General features: G+C 29.3%; 2 protein-coding genes across 2 annotated transcripts; both read left to right on the plus strand.

The window, feature by feature from the left end:
• Positions 1 to 1,693: 1,693 nt before the first annotated feature.
• On the plus strand, positions 1,694 to 5,780 carry LOC110608140 (cytochrome c oxidase assembly protein COX15). The gene is made up of 7 exons (XM_021747346.2): positions 1,694 to 1,935; positions 2,841 to 3,139; positions 3,528 to 3,753; positions 3,926 to 4,171; positions 4,292 to 4,402; positions 4,975 to 5,106; positions 5,247 to 5,780. Exons 1-7 carry the CDS (start codon positions 1,780 to 1,782, stop codon positions 5,415 to 5,417), a joined length of 1,341 nt encoding a protein of 446 aa, XP_021603038.2. The 5' UTR covers positions 1,694 to 1,779; the 3' UTR covers positions 5,418 to 5,780.
• A 2,539-nt stretch (positions 5,781 to 8,319) lies between these two features.
• Positions 8,320 to 14,381, plus strand: LOC110608141 (vacuolar cation/proton exchanger 5). Its single transcript, XM_043951612.1, has 13 exons — positions 8,320 to 8,561; positions 9,029 to 9,172; positions 9,459 to 9,722; positions 9,808 to 9,875; positions 9,966 to 9,994; positions 10,112 to 10,308; positions 10,405 to 10,617; positions 10,699 to 10,839; positions 11,622 to 11,738; positions 11,820 to 11,873; positions 13,568 to 13,684; positions 13,860 to 13,957; positions 14,077 to 14,381. Coding segments are annotated over exons 2-13 (1,344 nt in total). The 5' UTR covers positions 8,320 to 8,561; positions 9,029 to 9,127; the 3' UTR covers positions 14,078 to 14,381.
• Positions 14,382 to 17,434: the final 3,053 nt, after the last annotated feature.

Consider the following 17,434-nt stretch of genomic DNA (forward strand, 5'->3'; position numbering starts at 1 on the left):
TTTATACTGTAAGAAAATGGATATCAATATAACATTTTCTAAGAATCTGGCAATGATGTAGTCGGCTACTCAATAAAAGTCATTGCCAGCTAATAAGTTGGTGATCCTGCGATCACAGGCGAAATGAGAATGTGCCTGATAATGGTAACACTATGCCAAGATTCGACCTGTCAGGAAAGGGCGAGTTTTGACGACAGTCTGGGTGTTAAAGTGTTTAGGTCTCTCTTTTTTATAGCGAGACAACGTCTCTCACTACGTCTCTCACTTGTTAATTTTTTGCCATGTGATCCCTATTTTGTAGTGACGGTTTATAATTTATTTTAACGAAATGTTATGTAACATCAAGTAATAACTGCAATTTAGAGTATAAACCGAATGTTAAAAAATATGAATAATTATAAAAAATTATTTTATGATTTAGCATATTTTTAAATAGAATTTTATACTTTAATTTATAATTAAAAAATAATATATTTTCAGTTTTTTATGTAATTTCATTAAATATTATTAGAAAATTATAATTTATTTTTTGATATTTAAAAAAAATTATATTTTAATTTTTATATTTTTAAATTTAGTCTATTAAATTTTATTTAATTATAAAATAATTTTTTAATTTAAATTTTATATTTTAATTAAAATTAACCCCTATATTTCTATAGATTAATTTCTAAATATTATAATTATTAATAAATTTTTATATTTGTAAATTAATATCTTTATTTATTAAATTTTAATATTTTAATAAGTGAAAAATAAAAAAATAAAAAAATTAAATATCTTCTTTTTATCTTAATTAATAAAAAAATATTAAGAAGGGAATAGTTAAACTAAAAGGAATTCTTTAATTTAAATGCATATTGTGTTATAATTTTTATTTAATGTTTATTTTATTGATTTATTTTAAAATATTAAATTTAATAAACATATGAGATTAATTTAAAAAATATATAAATATTTATTTATAAATAATTATAATATTTAAGAACTAATTTATAAGAATATAATAAATTATAACTAAAGAAATTATCCAGTTCAAAAAAAAAACTAAAGAAATTATTTTATTATAAAATAAAATTTTATAACTATATTTATATTAAATTATATGTTTTATAAAATTTTAAAAATTAAACTATAATTTATCTTAAATAAAATTTATTTTTAATTAATTTTTTTAGGAAAAAAGGTTTCGCTTTGCTATTGGGGTGGCCATGTGACTCTTTTTATTTTAAATTAAATTACAGAAAAAAACATCAAATTAAAAAATAATTTTTTATAATTACCTCTAAAAAATAATCTCAAAATTCTATAATCAATCATACAGGTGATAGGAAATTAAAACTATCAGTCTTACAAGTTTATGTAAATAAACAATATCCAAAATTCAAGTGTTATAGATTAAACGGAGAACACTAACAATACCCAAATTTAATTGACTAAAAAAAAAAATTCAAATTTACATAAACCTAAAATTAGATCATATCTTCAAAATTATACTAGAATTCTAAATAAATTGGGATTGATATGATTTTTTGATTTGATTTGAGATATAAAGACCGTTCACATTTCTAATTGGAATCCAACCGGAAACCCTTATTTTGGCTGCCTAATATCAGTTTCGGTTTTCCGGTCTTCAATGGTTTGATTTCGCTTTCTATTTCCCCACATTAAAACGTACCGTTTTGTACGTCTAGACAATTTATGGAGGTGGTAGGAGCGCCATTGCCCAAAAACCTCACTAAACCCTGAGAAGACAGAGGGAGAAAAAGGGAGAGAGAAATGTTTCAGAGCAGAGTGATATCCTCTATTTTGAAGCGAAACAAGGGAGCTATTAATACTGTAATATCCAATTTCAGAGGGAGACCATCTCCTTTTAAGGATTTGAAGGAACAGCCGTCAAAATCCTTTTTCAATGGCTTTAATTCCATACCTGCGGTGAGGTTCTCTCTCCTCTCCTCTCCTCTCTCTCTATAGTTTTATCAGTTTGGAAATTCATTTTCCATGACCTTTTCTTCTGGATATTGAAGAAGAAATGGGAGATTCGATATTAGAAGATCGCTTGTATCGAGACTGATATTACATTTTTGTTGCTAAATAAGATTTCTTACCTAATGTTCTTTTTCATCTTGTGTGTTCCCTTATTGCTGTTTCTGGGTCTCGTTGGTTGAGATGAATGCTTCATTTTCTGAAGCTTAGATTATGAAATTTGAAATGGAATGAGTCATTTCTACCATTTTCTTTCAATAAAAATCGGGATTTTGATGAGCTGGCGTCTTTTTGGGTAGCATCTAGTGTACTTTTTTTCAGTTCTGTACTTCGGATTTTTTGCTGCATTCCATGTTTCCTTCTTTTTTTTTTTCCTCTCTATTTCAAAAGAAAATATTGTAATATGCTAATCTTAATTACGTTGTGATCGTTTGTCACTGTATTGAGGCTATGCAGTAATCGTTGGGGGGTTGGTATTTTTTGGCTGCTTTCATGTTTAAATACCTCAATTAACGACATGTTGTGAACTTATCTTTGATAGCCACTTCAAAGTTAAAGTGTTACTATTGTACTTATTGTAATACATAGCTCTCAAAGGTGAGGGTGAAAAAGAAAAAAGAGAAAAAAAAAAAAAAAAAGCAATATTTGAGGTGGGGAAATAAAAAAAAAATGAAAATGTTGAAAATTTTTGACCTGTGTGACAGTTTGTAGATTCTTCCTTTCACTTTATGAAAGAAACCTTATTGACAAGATGAGCACCATATTCCCGTTTGGTTTGTTACAGTATATCTAAGCATTTTACTTCTCAGTACTGCACTGTGTTTTAATCTAATATGATTTTTATTTTGTTTTAGGGCCATCACATCTCATCTATGAGGAACATGTCGACTGCAGCATCTATTGGCATGGAAGGTAAGGAGGGACTGAAATTTCTTGTAACTGGAGGACCCCATGCTCAGAAAATGGTTGGCATATGGCTTTTTGGTTCTGCTGCATGGGTTTTTAGCATGGTGATTCTTGGAGGTGTCACAAGGCTAACTCGATCTGGTCTTTCAATGACTGACTGGAAATTTACTGGTAGCCTCCCTCCTCTTTCAGACGAGGAATGGTTGAATGAGTTTGAAAAATACAAGCAATCACCTGAGTATAAGCAGTAAGTCCAAGTGCTTTCTGCTTTAAAGCATTAACACTAGCTACAACAGTACTTGTAAGGCGTGCAGGTGCTTGCTTATTGTCATGTAATAACTGGTGGCAAGATCTTTGTGTTTTGAAAAGCTACATTTATAATTTGTAGAGAAACCTCAATATGATACAAATTTTCCTTCATAATAAGGACAGTTTCCACTGATTGCTAATTTGTAGGAAGGGTACAGTTTTTCCATGTGGTGGCTGCCACCCTTAGCTCCTTGGAAGGTTACACGATCATTTGTATTTTCTTTCTTCCTACCATATTTCCTGTGTCAGTTTTATTTGTAAGGTTGATAAAAATGGTTGTTGAAGTTTCTTTGAATCATCTGTAGTTTGTTTATGACCCATTGCAGTGTAAACAAAGGGATGAGTATTGAAGATTTCAAATTCATATATTGGATGGAATATGCACATCGTATGTGGGGAAGGGGACTGGGTATCATGTTTGCTCTGCCATTTTCTTATTTTCTGCGCAAGGGATATATAACCTTGCGACTTGGACTAAGACTCTCTACTCTTTTTGCCCTTGGTGCTGGGCAGGGTCTAATTGGCTGGTGGATGGTTAAAAGTGGCCTAGAGGTAAAATGACTAAACTTCTCTCCCTTTTCGAATCTCATGCAAATGTTTTAAAGAGTCTGGGGCTCATAAATAATTTCTCTCCATATGATTAGTTAACTTCTCTCTCTCCATGGTTTTTATTTGCTTGGATGTATTTGAGAGTATGGGACTCATAGATAGTTTCTCTCCATAGGAGCCAGCGTCTGAATATGCTCAGCCTCGAGTAAGCCCTTACCGTCTTGCAGCACATCTTACTTCAGCATTTGTTATTTACAGTGGCCTATTCTGGACTGCTCTTTCAGTTGTAATGCCTGAACCACCTGCTGAATCGCTAGCATGGGTTTCTGGAGCAGCAAAAGTGAAGAGACTTGCTCTTCCTGTAAGCCTCATTGTAGGCATTACTGCTGTCTCAGGGGCCTTCGTTGCTGGAAATGATGCTGTATGTAGCTGTCTTGTCCATTGCCATGCTTCTCTAATTTCACGAGAAGATGCTGGTATTCTCTGGTACATTATTGGAGAACAATATTTTTTATTAATATGATTGTGCGGAATGCTACAGGGGCATGCATATAACACTTTCCCCAAGATGGGTGATACATGGATTCCTGAAGATATATTTGAAATGAAGCCACTAATTCGAAACTTCTTTGAGAATACATCAACAGTGCAGGTAATTCCTCTATTGTTAACTATGCTATGGTAAGCTTATGAATTTCCTTGCGTCACAAGTGCTATTTGTTACATTTGAATTGCTCCAGCAAAAGGGATCAAAGGACATGTCTGAGAGAAACGGAGAAGAAAAGTGGAGAAAATAACTAGAGAATTGTTTATTTAAGATTAGATTTCATTTAAGGAGAGTTGGAAATTTTGTTCTTGTTTTGAAGTTTCTATGGATTTTTTTTTTTATTTTTCGTTCCAAGAAATCAAGTCATCTAAGAATAGCTTCCACTGGGAATCTGGAACTACAGCCAAGCCATTAAGTCATTCTGTTTAGGATGTTGTTCGTTTAGTCAAAATAGCGCAAGTACTTGTGAAGAAAACTATCAAAACTTAACTGTTGATGATACTGCACTTGGGTTTAAACAGTCAATCAATCCTGGAATTATATAGACAGGAGAAAGACATTGCCTTTTTTTTTTTTAAATATCATCATTAAATTTTAATTTTTTCTTATACCTAATCACAGCTATATAAACATTCTAACAATAAATTAATATTAACTTTGATTTGTTCCAATAACAGCTTGACCATCGTATCCTTGCAACTACAACCTTGATGTCAATTGGCGCATTGTGGTGGTTCACAAGAAAGCTGGACATACATCCAGCAGTGCGATCATTAATTGGAAGCACGGTTGGCATGGCTGCTTTACAGGTGATTCCTGTTCATGAATATATTTTTGATTTACACATGCATTTCCCATTCCCAAAATAAAAAAAAAATAATAATTCTGTAAATATTTGTTTCATCATAATCAGTCTTCCCTAGTGAATGTATTATGATCATTGTTACAGGTTACCTTAGGGGTATCAACACTTCTATCATATGTGCCAGTATCACTTGGAACTGCACATCAGGCTGGAGCCTTAACTCTTATGACACTTATGATTCTGCTCAACCACACGGTGCGCAAGCCATCTGTATCTCTCCTAAAATCACTTCCTCAAGTCGCAAAGACAGTCTGATCTGATTATCCAAGAAATTCACAAAGAGAATTAGGTTGGTCTTATCAAATGCTAAAATTCACTGGATTGTCATTGTCATTGTCATTATAATTTAATCATTAAAATTCAACTTCAGGTCAATTATTCTTGAGAAAAGAGGGATACACGAAAAATATGATCATTTGTAGTGATTGAGTGGCAAATTAATTAGCCTTGTCTTAATTTATTTGCACTTCATATATTCAAATTGGAAACTTGAACCCATTGCATTTTCTGGGAAGGTTTGCCTCCTTCTCCTAGTGCAGTTTGATAGAAACTGTTTCTGCACTTTTCAATTTTCTAGTGTACGCTTTACGTTATTTGCAAATATAAGTTAATTTTCTATATTTTAATAGTCAAACTAGTTAACCTGTCACCTTTAAATAGATAATATATTTATATTAAAATCAGTATTTAAATTTGAATATTATTTAAATAACATAATGAATATAAAAGTTAGTCCTTGAGTGAGACTAGCAAACAAATGCTTACAATTTGCACATAATCTATCCCAACTCAGAGCATTCTTTTTTAATAGAGCAATTTCGATCGTAGTATGTAGTGGGGAGCAGTATTCGGTTCAAATTGAAAAAATCGATCGAATCGAATCGATTTGAAAATTTGGTTCGGTTTTTTATATATTTCGGTTTGGTTTGATTTTTAATTTTAGAAATTTCGGTTATTTCAGTTCGGTTCGGTTTTGATCAGAAAAAAATTAAAAAAATCGAATCAAATCGATTAGTGATAATAATATATTTTTTCAATAATATAGAGAAATTAAATCATATTAAAATTAAAATATTTTAATTAAATTTTAAAATATTAAAAATAAAGTGTAAAAAATAAAAAATTATTAAAAATAGAAACCGATCAAATCGAACCGAATCGAATCAGACTGGTTCGATTCGATTCGGTTTCTGATCAAAATCGGTTCGGTTCGATTTTTATAAATACTAAAATTTCGGTTTTTGATTTATTCGGTTCGATTCGATTTTAAACCGAACTGACCGAATGTTCACCCAGTATCCATCTCAATATTAATATCGCTAAAATTATTTTCTTTTTTAATTATATAAGAGCTTATTCAGAAAAAAAGCTAAATATATAATTTTAATATTTTCACTTAATTGTGACCTAATAAGTATTTAAATTTTTAAAAAATATATTACTTTTAAATATAATTTTATCAAATTTATAATTGTAAAGTTGTTTTAAAAGTAATTTTTTAAATTTATTATTTTTTTAAAATTTAGATATTTAAAAGTAATATTTTTTAAAATTTAAATATTTATTAAGCCATTGATTTGGCAATTTTAATCCAACCTATGTACTGCCCTAAGCTTTTAAAGACAGAGCTTGCTAAATCATTAAATTCGATTTACTCTATAAAATAGCACAAATTTTTCCCCAAAATAGGAGAAAGAGATGGATGTCGGAGTCTAATCCAAAATATCACCACCAATTAACAGTAATAGCACAAGAGAAAGAAAATAAATATCATTTAAATTCAAATTTAAATAAAATTAGTAATTCGAATAAAATAAAAATATTATTATTATAATTTTATTTAAATAAAATTTTTATTAGAAAAAAATTATAGTTAAAAAATTTAATTTAAGATTTTTATTTAACTAATAATCTATTATAAAACGATAAGAATATCTAAGAATACAATGAAATAAAATTATTTATATATGATATATTATAAAATATGAATTTATTTATAATCAATATTTATAAGTATAATTAATATTACGAATAATAAATATAAAATATATTTAATTTTAATATAAAATTTAAATTGAAAAATTATATATTTTATTAATAATATAAAATTTTAAAAACTGTATTATAATTTATGATTAATTTTTTAAATTTAATTTTATTTATTTAATAAATTTTATTTTATTTTATTTTATTTATTTATTTATTTTTTTAACTATAATTATAATAAAATGAAAATGTGAATTATTATAAGGTTTAAATTTTTTTATTAAATATTTCAATTACTTAATAATTTTTTTAAAATTTATAGATGTAATAAATTTTTGGTTTAAAAATGTTATTGAATTGTTTTGTATAAAATTACGAAAAAGGATAAAGAAGGCCGTTAAAGGTGGGAAGAAAGGTATATAAAAAAGAGCGCAACGTGGAAGCCAAAATCTTCTGCTTGGAAGTCGTGCCTGCCTTCATGAATCTATCTATCAAATATCAATATATGAAGCTTCCTTGAATGTCTCATCGTGAAAAATTAATAAATAAAATCATGAAAAATCAGTTAAAAAATATGAAAAATCAATAAAATAAATATTTCTCTTTTTAAAAATATTCATATTAATTATATAACTTTTCCGTTCCTCAATTCTCATTTAATCAATTTATCTTTCAAAAATTATTTTTATTTTCCTTATTTATATATAATTCATAAATAAATTATTTTTTAAATAAAAGAATATATATTTCATTAAACTCTAATAACAATCAACTCAAAATATAATAACAAAAATATCTCAACTAAATTTAAAATACTATAACTAATTTAAATAAACGCATAAATTACATTATTAACAGAATTAATAAAAATAGAAATTATTTTTAAAATAAAAAATTTATAATAAAAAATAAAATATTCAATAATAACAAATTCTAATAATTAGAATCCGTTACTCTTATTTAATAATAATTTTTAATAAATCATAATGAATTTACTATTTAATTAATATAATATAAAAAAATTCATTAAATAGATTTTTCAGTTTTAAAATTTTTTAAACAGATAATTTTTAGATGGGATCCGCTGTGCTCCCGCTATACTGTCTTGTCCTATTTTAGATTTTTTTGTTGGTGAACCACGTCCGAGTTTAGTTTAAATATCATAGAAAAGGAAATAAATGAAAAAAAACAAGGAATTAGAGCAATACTTCCATATATATATATATATATATACAAGAATCGTACGGTCAAATTTGATTCCATTGCCGAAAATTGTTTGATTTAATTCCATTTTGGTAAAAGCAAAGCATCAGAGCAAATCTTGTGCGTTTTTGTTAGGTAGTGCTGGAGTTGGGTTTTTGGTTTTCTGCAGTTCCCTTGGATTTCATCGTTGAACATCTGCAACTGTCAAAGGTTTGCTTTCCTGTCAGATCCCATACCCAGATTTGTTTTTGTACTCTTTGATTTTTAGATTCGATTCTTGATCTATATGTTCATGGGTTTCTGATTATTAGTCGTCCACATGATTTATCTACCATAAAAGGGATTTGCTTTTTTTCTTGCACTATCCTTCTTTTTGTTGTTATTGTTTAAGGTTGAAATTAGACAAGGGAAGTTATGGTTTCATTTCTGAAGCAATTGGGTGGTGCTATTGTGTTTTTTTCTCTGATTTTATCGACTTATTTGCATGAATTTCAATTTGACGGAAACCTAAAGAAGAAAAGAATAAAAAATATAACTTAAACTTTTCTTTTTCTTCTTGTTTGGATGGTTATTACGTCACATTGATAAAGGAGGAACTCAGGATGACTAAGTTTCTTGCCTTTAGAAAGGTAGTTAAGTTTCTTGTTTTGTTGCATTAACTTAACTTGTGAATCCAGGACCCTTTTCCTTGAAATTGAGAGAACTACTGTGAGCACTCCTTGTGCTGGTGCTCATTCATGGACGTGGCGAAAAATTTGTGCTTATAATTCTAGGGGATGAATTACAAGTTACAAGTGGTAGGAATTCAATCCCAACTTGAGGTAAGTTGTTCATTTGATTTCTCATTATGAAACTGGTGTAATTCTTTTCTTGCAGCATTGGCTGCTGAAACTTTTATCAAGCTCTAATATTTTCTTTTGGTTATATAGATTCAAACATTTTCTTAGTTGCCAAAAAATTTCATCCTTTTCTTCCTCCTAATTTATGAGTAAAAATAAGTTATTTCAATCACAATATTGCTTACGAATTAATAAGAAAATGGCATCCTGGGTTGGAGAGTTTGGTAAAACAGCTGATTTTCAATGAAAGGTTATTTTATTGTGACAGATGGGATCAGTAGTTGAAAATGGATCTATGCACGAGTTTGAGGATGGGAGTCTTTTCAGTCCAGAGTCAGCGACCCAGAAGATACTACCTAGTCATATAGCTGTATATGAATCTGTATCAGGTGGATTTCAAGCCACTGGTAGTAAGAGGTGGAGGAGAGATGTCTATAGGAGCATAAAGACTGTAGTTTTTTCAAATAAACTAAATTTGCTTATGCCGGTTGGGCCGCTTGCAATCTTCATCCACCAATTGCATGGGCACAATGTAAGTTATAATTGTCTATGTGATGTTTTATATAATCAGAGTTGTTGTTTTATATATTTCATTAATATGTTGAGGCCAATTACAGGGATGGGTCTTCTTTTTGAGTTTATTGGGTATAATACCTTTGGCTGAGCGTTTGGGTTATGCTACAGAGTAAATATTTTTTTCTTCCTTTTTCTCTTAATTATTATGTGTATTTTGTTGTTAAGTTGCTAATTCTGTTTCCTTATTGCATGGCTATAGGCAGCTGGCTTTCTATACCGGACCTACTGGTATTGAATGCTTATCATCACCTGTTTCAGTTTCAATGTTTTCTTCCATCTGCAAATTCCTTCATTAATCTTTTTTTTTCCTTGCTCATCTTTGAAATGTTGAAATTGTATTTGCAGTTGGTGGTCTTCTTAATGCGACATTTGGAAATGCAACGGAACTGATAATTGCAGTTTATGCATTGAAAAGTAAAATGATACGCGTTGTTCAGTTGTCGTTGCTGGGATCTATTTTGTCCAACATGTTGCTAGTGCTTGGTTGTGCATTCTTCTGTGGTGGGCTTGTGTTTCATCAGAAAGAACAAGTCTTCAACAAGGTATTGATATTTTGGTTTTTCTTCTAACCATCTATTTTGGCCCCCAGTTCTTTATCTCGCCTCTTCGTGCAATGGCTGAGTTGAGTTAACATGCAGGCAACTGCTATTGTGAATTCGGGATTGCTGTTGATGGCTGTCATGGGACTGGTTTTTCCTGCTGTCTTGCACTACACACACACAGAAGTGCATTATGGAAAGTCAGAGTTGGCCCTTTCAAGATTTAGCAGTTGTGTTATGCTTGTGGTGTATGCTGCCTATCTTTTTTTCCAGTTAAGGGGTCAAAAGGATTCATATGTTCCTATTTCAGAGGTTGGTTGTTTTTGTATGATGATATTTCTGTTTCTTTTAGCATCTGGGACGGGATAGATGTAATAAATTTTGTGAACTCAGGAAGTGAGTCAGAACGGGGAGATTGCTGATGACAATGACGATGAGGGTCCAGAGATCTCTAAATGGGAATCAGTGATTTGGCTTGGAATTATGACAGCCTGGATCTCTATTCTATCAGAATATTTAGTTGATGCCATAGAGGTACATAGTGGACTTGCGCATCATCCTTTCTAGTTGATGCCAAACTAAGCCATCTTTCAGTAAATTGTACATGCTACTTTTAGTGTGGTTATACATAATTTATAGGGGTGACAATTTGGGTTCGCGGGTTGAACACGACATGATTAATTAATCGTGTCAAAAGTCTAAACACTAACACAATTCTTTGATTATGTGTTACACAAGACGACATGATTAATTTAATTGTATTGAGTTAATACGACATGGCATGACCCATTTAACACGATTTGACACGATAAATTCATTAACACGATTTGACACGATTCAATATATTTAACGCGTTTTGACATGACTCAATATTACTTATTTGACATATTTTGATACAAATTCAATATAGGATCTGGGGTATGAGTTGTTCCCCACTCTGGACATAGGCATTGAAAGGCATTAGTTGGGCAGCTATATCAAAGTTTCTTCAAAAACAATCTAGATATAATCTCCAACTTTAGCATATTTAAGATGGTTTAGTTTGGACTTTGGAGATTTTTCAAGATTGTCTTCATTTATTCAATTACCACTTACTGTTTATTTCTCTCTTCCCACATAGAGATTCTCCTCTCTGCTTCTCTCTCTTTTTAATTCTGTGTGTTTGGTTAGTGAAAACAGTTGCAATAATCTAATATCAATGTGTTTTCCAAGAGCACCTATGATAAGATTCCTTCTTCAGACTGTAGTAGAATTTAAGTATATGTTATTTCAGTTCATTTTTATTGAGCCCTTTTTGTTGGCTGATTATTTTGTAGGGAGCTTCTCATGCATGGAATATACCAATTGCATTTATCGGTGTTATCTTGCTTCCAATTGTGGGGAATGCTGCAGAGCATGCAAGCGCTATCATGTTTGCCATGAAAGACAAGCTTGTAGGAAATGTTTATTCTTTTGATTTCTTTCAACTTTTTATGCTTTGCTGTTGCTGTTTTTGAATTGAAATTTCTGTGCAGGATATATCACTGGGAGTGGCAATAGGGTCATCAACACAGATATCTATGTTTGCTGTAAGTGTTATACTGTACACAGTTCAAGATAAGAATCTAAAGAGCATGTTTGCTATCATTTCATTTTTTTAATATATATATTTCAAAAAACCAAAAACAAATTTCTGTTTTGCATAAACTGGTTTCACAAAATGGTTTTGTTTCTACGCTTAAAAAAAGGTAAATACAAGTTAGTCCCTGAGATTTTCCATCCTCCACTGTGTCTATTTCCATTTTGATACAACTTAGTGCCTTGTTTTCTTCTGTTAACAAATTGGTTCCTTCGTCCAAATTACCATTAACTCTATTTTGAATTGAAACAACCAAGTCCTTGAGATTTTGTTTCATTAAAAAATTAGTTACTCTTGTAAGTTTTATATTTAAATAGTTAATATAAATTATTTTTAAATAATTTTGTATGATATTAAATAATTATATATATATATATATGCACTTTATACTATGTTGTGGATGGAAGGATATATATATATATATATATATATATATGCACCCACAACTCTATTTAAAATGTATGCATATATTATGTTTTAAATATAATAAACAAGAACTTACAAGCCTAATTTCTTTTCAAATGAAAATAGAGTTGGTGATAATTTGGATGGAAGGATCAATTTGTTGAGAAAACAAAATTCCAAGGGACTAAATTGTTTTAAATTGAAAATGTAGGGACGAAGTTGTGGGTTCTGGCAAACCTCATGACTTTCTTGTAATTCACTGTTGAAAAAAAAAAAGAAACTTGTCTTTTAAACACCATCACTTGTTATAGTTTTAAATAAGGCGATTAAAAATACTGTAACAATCTTGAAACACCCAATGCAATTTATACTTTGCATTAACCTTAGAGGAATCAAATTGCATGAATTATAACCAAAGTTGTGAAAGTCCAGAAATTTCAATTTGGAAGTGTAGGAACTGCAGTCCTGAACAAGAAATAGATGAAATTTAATAAAATCTGGCAAAGGATGATGATTTTAGGTACAAACTGGAAATGAAAAAAGAATTGTAAAGGAAGGATGGTGATGAAGAAGAGGAGAAAGGAGGGAGGGGCAAAATTTTCTCTCGTCTAGGAAAGGAAGATCAGGAAGACAGAGGAGAGGATAGGAGGAGACACAATGAAAGGATGAGAAGAAAAAAAGGCATGAAGAGAAATGAAAAAGCAGAAGTGTGAAACTATGTTTAAATATGCACTTCATAGTCTCATTTACTTATCATCCCTTGTGACAGATCCTATATTGAGTAAACAGTGACAAGTCTGGAGTAAACAGATCCTATATCCTCTTTCAACAAATAATAGTGATGTATCATTAGAGAAGCCTTTATTAACCTCATTTAGTGGCAATCAAATTCCAGCAAGAAATCTAGAAACTGAAAGAAAAAAATAAAAATGGAGAAGAGAGAAGAAAGAAAAAGCTTATTTATATGAAAGATTTTGTCATTAGATCTTGGGGATTCCCACTACCACATGATCAAGTCTTGCACTTTGCTTCAAAGTCAAGAACTGGTTATGTTACTGAGCATCATGAAACATCTTCTGTTTATTAGAATTGATATAAATTTTTCACCTTTTCTTTTATCTTATATGTTAGTTGCTCATACATTAATTGGTGTGCTGGTGGTTAATTATTATGAGTATTGTATTAAATAAAGTGTTCCTTTCCACATCATCTTAAAATGTGTTATTGCCATTACTGCAGATTCCTTTTTGTGTTGTTGTTGGTTGGATGATGGGGCAGCCTATGGACTTGAACTTCCAACTTTTTGAAACGGCGACTCTTTTCATAACTGTTATAGTCGTAGCTTTCTTTCTTCAGGTTTGCTGTCCAAACTTTTGCAGAAACTATTCCATTTATTTGGAGATGTAGACTGTTTATGAAAGTTGAGGATGCTAGTTTTCTAATTTTTGAGGAAAAACAGGGAAACAAAATTCCTTTGAGATTATGACTGTAGAGTACTTCACCCTTCTTTTAATTTTTGTTATGTTTGCAGGAAGGAACCTCTAATTACTTTAAAGGACTAATGCTCATTCTTTGCTATGTAATCGTTGCTGCAAGTTTCTTTGTGCATGAAGATCCTGTCCCAACATGGTAACTCTTGTACTCCTCATCACAAATGGGCGCAAAATTCAAAATTTTTTTTTATCCAACTGCTCTATAGACTATGAACTGACTTTCTGTGGAATGTGGCTATGGATCTGATTTTTCAGAGGATAAACAGTTTAAAATGGCAGCTAATACGGCAGCAAAGTTATCAACAATAGCAAGTCCATCATGTTGGTATTGTATATATCCACTTGGAAGCATTCGACTTTTCTGGCTTATGCTAGCGTTTGTTCAGCTAATGCTGTTGAACAGGCGCGATGCCCAATTTTCGTTCATTGTCATCCGCTGCCTGATTTGATACTTAATGTTTTACTTAGATGACGAATGCAAATGTTGATATTTATACAGAATTTGAAGTAAAGATTTTTGTATTGTAACCATTTTTATTGTTTTGAGCATCTTCTTTCCCTAATGTTTTACTAAATGATAACTTCTTATTAATTCTATTGTCATGGAAGGGGACATCAAAACAAATGAGAAAATCACTTCTGGAGAGCTGACATGTAATATTAGTTTTAGTCTCCTGAATCTGTACCTTGTCTTCACATCCTTACCTTTATCTTGTTTGAAATAAAAAATTTTACAAATATATATATTTTTTTTATTTCATAATTTTTATTAATTTTTTTTTTAGATTTTGCGAAATTATTATTCATTTTTTATATTATAATAATATATAAATTGATTGTTATAATATTATTTAATTTTATTTTTAAATTTTTAAAAATATATTTTAATATTTAATAAAACTTAATATTTTTAATATGAATATAATGAAAAAATTAATTTTTTATAAAAATTTACTTTCAAAAAATAAAATTAATAAATTTCCACTTGTTGGGTATCTTTTGTAAATTTTATGTTATTGTTTGTATGATAACATCTGAATGTAACTGCAAAAATTTTAACATGATTTGAGAGATATTTGACTTTTGTAAATTAAGCCTTTACCCAAAACATCGTCTATATCATATCTTCCATGGAAATTCTCGTCCAAAAGACCCACAGATCTTACATTGAATTAATCGATTTTATATTGAAAATATAAAACAATTTCAAAAGATATTCAAACTCATAATTTTGAAAGTAAATGAAAAGGATAAATGCTCAACGTTTATTAATATTTTTCATTTCTTCTTTGACTAAAGTATCATAATATTTAAAAATACTAGGGGTAGCATACTTTCAATTTTTGAAATTTGTATCTGTCTTGCATCATCACTTGTTTTATTAAAATCTTTATTTTAAAGATATCTCCAAAAGTTTCATATCTATCTCGTGAAAAGTAATTGCAATAATTACATTTCACCTTAATTTTATTATATCGTAAATATTTTAATAAAATAAAATATAAAAATATTATAATTTAATGTATGACCATATTGGATTGTTTCCTTTCTTAAATCCATTATTAGAGTTTATTGGATATGTGAAAGAAAATTGACTATCAAATAATTTACAGAAAGTAAGGAAAACGTTGAGAGTTTTGAAATGATTTTGAGTGAGGGTGAGAGTTTGAATATTTATTAAAAAAACAGAAAAAAAAAAATCAACAAAAAGGTCGAATTTTAAACTGGAACCTTTTAGGAGGAGCATAAAACTAGTTTTGGAAAGCAGTGGGTAACCCTCACCGATATTTCAATCTACTATATCCTTAAGGGAAGTCGATAGTAAAAGAGAATAACTATCAACTTTCCAAAAGACCTGTCACCACCAAGCAAATGCATTAAGCCTTTACCCAAAACATCATCTATATCATATCTTCCATGGAAATTCTCGTCCAAAAGTCCCACAGATCTAAAGCACAAAGCAACAAAAACAGAAATCAAAGGAGACCACTGTTAATGGAGCCAACACTCTAATACAAACAAACAAAAAAAGAAAAAATCTCAAAAACAGATCCTACCCTATACCCTCAGGTGAACTGTACGCCTTCTTTTCAAAAGAAGAAAAATGAGAAGAACATGATTTGAGAGATATTTGACTTTTTATTTCATTGATTGGACTTAGAGACTATTCATATTTTAAAAGGTGGCTTTTTTCTTCTTATGGGACAATTATGAGAGCGCAAGTCAATAGGAATTAACAATTTAATTCCTTAATTTTAAAAATCATCCTCGTCAATTTTTCAAACGGTTAATTATTTAATTTTTTTCATTTATTTAAAATTTTACCAACAATTTCAGAAAATAACTACATATTTTTAATAATTTTAAAAAATGTAATTATTTGATTTTTATAATTCATGAGGAAATAAATAATCAATTATTTAAAAGAATATGAATTCAAAATAAAAAAATAATAATTTAATATTAATAATTAGAAATATATAAATATATATTACACCTATTTTTCTTTTCTTGTGCTATAAAAGGATTCATCATTGATGGCATGGTGACATGTGAATATGTATTAGATGGTGGGTAACACGTCAGTTTCTCCTGTATATTAAAGTGACGTGGAGGAACTAATAAAAATAAAAAGGGAACCAATGAACTGCTTAATAGGGTAACCAATAGTTTTTTTCCCCAAATAGGCAATCATATTGACAAATGGACTAGATTACCATGGCCCACACCACAATTATTTAATGGGAGTCCATGTTATTAATTTATGTCAGATTTTTGAAATCAATGTGCCACATAGCGAGAGGTCTGCAACAGAAGATAACGACTTTCTATATATAAATTAAAAAGATTTATAATTTAATTTTTGAGTAATATTATTATTAATAAATTAATTTATATATTTTTAAAAATTTATTAAAATATTTTTATTTTTTTTTTTCATCAATAAAATAATTTTTTTATTTATTTTTACAGTTAAAAATATAATAAAAGACTAAATTATCTCTATTATTTTCTTCTTTTTTCTCTTCCTCTTCCTTTTTCTTTATTTCGTTGACAAAAAAAAAACGATAAAGACATTTTAATATATGTGAGAAAAGATAGAAACTATTTTGTTGACAAATAAAAATGATAAGAACGTTTTAATAGATTTCTAAAAATATAGGGAGGGACGATTTCATTGATGGAAAGAAACGATGAGGAATGACTATTTCGTTTATGGAAATAAACAATAAGAACGTTTTAATAGATATGAAAAAAGATAGAAACTATTTTATTGACGAAAAGAAACGATAAGTACGTTTTAATATATATGGAAAAAGATAAAAATATTTTAATAGATTTTAAAAAATGTAAGGACTAACTTGTTAATAATAACAATATCCAAAGACTAAATAAAATCATTTATTTGAGGATAAAATTGAATTTTAAAAATTTTCTCCCTCCTCTTTTATCTAATTTTAACATAAAAGAGGACATAAATATTATTTTGTTAACGGAAAGAAAACATAAGGACGTTTTAATAAATTTCTAAAAATACATGGACTGACTTGTTAATAATGATAATACTCAGAAACTAAATTATAAATCTTTCTATAAATTATTCCCTTTATTT

This window comes from Manihot esculenta, chromosome 1, assembly GCF_001659605.2.
Source record: "Manihot esculenta cultivar AM560-2 chromosome 1, M.esculenta_v8, whole genome shotgun sequence".
Classification (NCBI taxonomy): domain Eukaryota; kingdom Viridiplantae; phylum Streptophyta; class Magnoliopsida; order Malpighiales; family Euphorbiaceae; genus Manihot; species Manihot esculenta.